The 904-nt window shown below is 30.2% G+C and overlaps 1 protein-coding gene across 1 annotated transcript in view; it reads right to left on the reverse strand.

Moving 5' to 3' along the window:
• The window catches only part of LOC107642159 (myb-related protein 305-like), a 3,871-nt gene continuing 3,351 nt past the window's right edge, over nucleotides 385-904 (reverse strand). Inside the window, exon 3 of the mRNA XM_021103032.1 lies at nucleotides 385-849. Coding sequence (XP_020958691.1) covers nucleotides 399-849 — 451 coding nt within the window. The 3' untranslated portion in view covers nucleotides 385-398. The remainder of the gene's footprint in view (nucleotides 850-904) is intronic.

Raw genomic sequence — 904 nt, forward strand, 5'->3', positions numbered from 1 at the left:
TAAAATATATTATGCATAAAGCAAAGTTTCTGGTTCTCAAACATATCTTACATAATCCACCTAGCTAGCTACTAGCTCTCATTTACTATAATAAGGGCATGCAAATATATATATATCATAGAAGCTCCTATATATTACAACCCATAACTAATTAGGTTTTTTGAAGCTTAACCCATGATACTTCAAATAAAATTAAAACACCAAACATCATCATCAACTACTACTTAATATAAACAGACCTAATATTAAAAATAATAAGTTGATAATGTTATTTAGCCAGATACACTCTAGCTTAGTGCCACATATAAGCACTTATGTATATATATATCTTAAAATATATATAACATATATTTTTTATATATAAAATATTTATGGATAATAATAATAATTATTATTATTTAATCCCCATTGAGTAATTGCATGGACCAGAGATCCTCCATGCTCCAATAGTTGTTGTTGTTGTCATTGGTACAACAACTAGATTGGTCAGTAGTAGTAGGGATTGTTGAAGGGTATTGATGATGATGATGATGATGATGATGTTGTTGTTGTTGATGATTGTGATGAGTTGTGAATGGCTCCAATGTAGTTCCTTGGTATGTGGGAGGAGAAGAATATGAAATCTCCATTGCCTCAGCCATGTTTGAAACATGGCTAGAAGTGCTTGCATAACTATTATGATGATGATGATGGTAATTATTATCATTGATCTGATGATCATGATCAGAATTACTTTGTTGTGATTGAAAGTTTTCAGCTTGCTTGATATGCTTCTGGATCCTTGTCCTCCAGAAATTCTTAATCTCATTGTCAGTTCTCCCAGGTAGATGTTTTGCTATCTTGGACCACCTACATATATAAAACATTATATTATATATTAATCATTTTTTAAAATATTCTCATA

Source organism: Arachis ipaensis, chromosome B05 (assembly GCF_000816755.2).
Source record: "Arachis ipaensis cultivar K30076 chromosome B05, Araip1.1, whole genome shotgun sequence".
NCBI lineage: Eukaryota > Viridiplantae > Streptophyta > Magnoliopsida > Fabales > Fabaceae > Arachis > Arachis ipaensis.